This window comes from Leptosomus discolor, chromosome 20 (assembly GCF_034619465.1).
Source record: "Leptosomus discolor isolate bLepDis1 chromosome 20, bLepDis1.hap2, whole genome shotgun sequence".
NCBI classification, from domain to species: Eukaryota; Metazoa; Chordata; class Aves; order Leptosomiformes; family Leptosomidae; genus Leptosomus; species Leptosomus discolor.
Genome location: NC_141410.1, coordinates 2,989,385 through 2,991,997, shown reverse-complemented (window position 1 = coordinate 2,991,997; position 2,613 = coordinate 2,989,385). Strand labels below are relative to the sequence as shown.

General features: G+C 58.2%; 1 protein-coding gene across 1 annotated transcript; it reads left to right on the top strand.

Moving 5' to 3' along the window:
* The first annotated feature begins 410 nt into the window (after positions 1 to 410).
* CDA (cytidine deaminase) lies at positions 411 to 2,184 on the top strand. The gene is made up of 4 exons (XM_086476271.1): positions 411 to 585; positions 933 to 1,044; positions 1,313 to 1,370; positions 2,071 to 2,184. The coding sequence occupies exons 1-4, from the start codon at positions 411 to 413 to the stop codon at positions 2,182 to 2,184; spliced, it is 459 nt and encodes a 152-aa protein (XP_086332397.1).
* Positions 2,185 to 2,613: the final 429 nt, after the last annotated feature.

Sequence of the window (2,613 nt, the reverse complement as noted above, 5' to 3'; positions counted from 1 at the left end):
TTAATTTATTTCTTTTGATCTCACTGATCAGGAGCTGTTGTGTCGTGTCCCCCGCCCCGACCCCAGGAGCGATTTAATGACATTTTCCTGTGGAGTCGCGCAACCAGTTTTCAAGTGGGGAGGAAAAAAACACTACTGAGGTGGCGGTGGAAAAACTGAGGTGCTGGGACAGAGAGAGGAGGAGGAGGTAACTAAAAAGAAAAAAAAATAAAAGGAGAAATCGGAAAAAATGAGGCAGCAGGCGGGGAGGGGGTGCGGGACTCCCCGAGCCCAATGCTTTAGGGGTCAGAGATGCTTCCTGGGGTTCGTCCGCACGCCGGGGCGTTATCCCGGTGGGGCCGGCCAGCCTGTTTTCCAGGCGAGGAAATGTTTAACCGCAACGTCAGCGGGCAGGGCAGGCGGGCGCAAGCATGGAGGGTAGCGGGCAGCACCCGGCCCCCGCTGCCCCCCCGGGCCGGCCCCAGGGTGAGTGCCTGCAGCTCCTGCTGCGTCGCAGCTGGGAGGCCAAAAACTGCGCCTATTGCCCCTACAGCCGCTTCCCGGTGGGCGCCGCCCTGCTCACCGCCGGTGGGGAGATCTTCTCCGGTAAGCCGTGGCCGTGTGAGCCCCTCCTCGGGTTTTGGTGTCCCTCCCTGCAACCGTTTGGCCATGCATGGGGGTGCAGCGGGGTCGGCGTGGGGTGCTGGTCCATTGTCCCCTCCCCCGGCTACCTCTTGGCAGCCGCCACCCCAGAGCGAGCCAAAGATCGCGGCGGGTGGGAAAATATGGGAAATAAATAAGGGAAGTGGGAAAGGTGTTGGTGAGAGCCCGGGATCGGGCGGTGCGCGTGGGAAACGGCTTTTCTTTGCAAATTTCACCCCCCCAAAAAAATCGCCTGGAGGGAAGTCAGCGGGGTTGGGGTGGCTGAGTGGGTGCTGGGGGCTTCCCCGCAGGGTGCAACGTGGAGAACGCCTGCTACAGCCTGGGGGTGTGCGCCGAGCGCACCGCCATCCAGAAAGCCGTCTCGGAGGGGCACACCAGCTTCAGGGCCATGGCCATCGCCAGGTGAGGGCACACCGAGAGCCAGCACGGTGAGGGACGGGGTGGGGGGCCAGCGGGAAACTCCTCGATGCGCCCAAAGGGCAGCTTCTGCTGCAGCAGCCTGGGTGGATTTGGGGGGGGAGGCAGGTTTTTGCATGTTTTTTTGGAGGGATTGGGGGGGGGGGAAATCTGCTGTGGCTTTGTATTTATTGGTGCGTGAAGGTCTTCTGCAGGTGTGCCCCCCCCCCGCCTCTGACCTGAGACTGAGCTCTGTGCCCTTCTCCTTTGGCAGTGACATGGGGGACAACTTCATCGTGCCCTGCGGTGCCTGCAGACAAGTGATGAGAGAGGTGACGGCTTCTGCGGGCGCCCCGTGTCTCCTGACCCTGGGCATCATCCCCTAATCCCAGGCATCATCTCCCGACCCCGGGCATCTCCGCCCCAAAACACCCACAGATGCAAAGGTGGTGGTGGGGGTTGCAACCCCCAGTCCCCAGAGCCAGCTCCAGGCTCCTCAAATTGCACTATCCACCGGGAAAGGGGTATTCCTCCCTGTCCCTGTCCCATTGGAGCTGGTGCCTGGTGGTAATACATTAACTCACCCTCCCCAGGGGGTTTTATGCCCCCTGGGAGCTGTGAGGTGTAGAGTTTGGCCCCGAAGGCGTCACCTCAGCTCTGGCAAACTTGAAAATGGGGGTTTCCTGCAAAAGCTGAGCTCCCTGCAGAGCCCTTCTCGCTCTTGCCTCCTCCCTCCCCGTGGGCACCCTGGCACCCACAGCCCATTTTTGGGTGGTGAATATTTAATGGGTCGTGGGGCTTGCTTCGAAGGTCGGATTCAGCAGGTTCAGAGGCACCAGGGCTCACCCCGTGGGGGCAAAACCACAGCATCTGAGCCCAAAATATCCGCTGGGAGAGGTGATGCCAAAAAGCTGCCCCAAAATACCTGCAATAGAAGGGGATGCTCCCTGCGAACTCAGCCAAAAATATAGGATTATTTAAGTCAAAGAGGAGGTTTTGCATCAGGCACTTCTCCCCGCTCTTCTCCTCCAGTTCGGCACAGACTGGGACATCTACCTGACCAAAGCAGACGGCACCTATATCGTCAAGAGGCTGGAGGAGCTGCTGCCGCTCTCCTTCGGCCCCGAGGACCTGAAGAAGGTGTGAGCAGCATGGCCACCGCTGGCCTTTGCCCTTTGGCAGCAGTGGAGGATGGTTTTCCCCAGTTTCCCTGGCGTGTAAGCAGGTTTTTGGGGACGATGCAATGGGAAATGTGTTTATAGTATTAAGCTGCCCATTCCTCTCGCTCATCTTCTGATTCAGTGCTGATCCACAGATGCCGGCCCCACCTCACCCAAGGGAAATGGTGAAATCAAACCGTAGAAATTCGCTGTTATTAGAAAGAAGTGTTCTCGCTGTAGGCAAGGGGGGGTGTTCACAGACAGAGAAGGGTTTGATGCGTGGCTTGAGCTCGGACTTGTTGGTACAGAAACCACTTCTGAATAATGCAAAATCATTGTTTGGGAAAATGCTGGATTCTTCAGCTTTAAATGAGAAGCGAAAGCAAAAAGGAAAGGCTCCATCGACACCACCAGT

What these genes read in the sequence shown, in the direction of transcription:
- CDA (XM_086476271.1), top strand. Translation starts at nt 411, where the DNA reads ATGGAGGGTAGCGGGCAGCACCCGGCCCCCGCTGCCCCCCCGGGCCGG. An exon ending in CGGTGGGGAGATCTTCTCCG is followed by an intron (nt 586 to 932) that starts GTAAGCCGTGGC and finishes GCTTCCCCGCAG; the next exon opens with GGTGCAACGTGGAGAACGCC. An exon ending in AGGGCCATGGCCATCGCCAG is followed by an intron (nt 1,045 to 1,312) that starts GTGAGGGCACAC and finishes CTCCTTTGGCAG; the next exon opens with TGACATGGGGGACAACTTCA.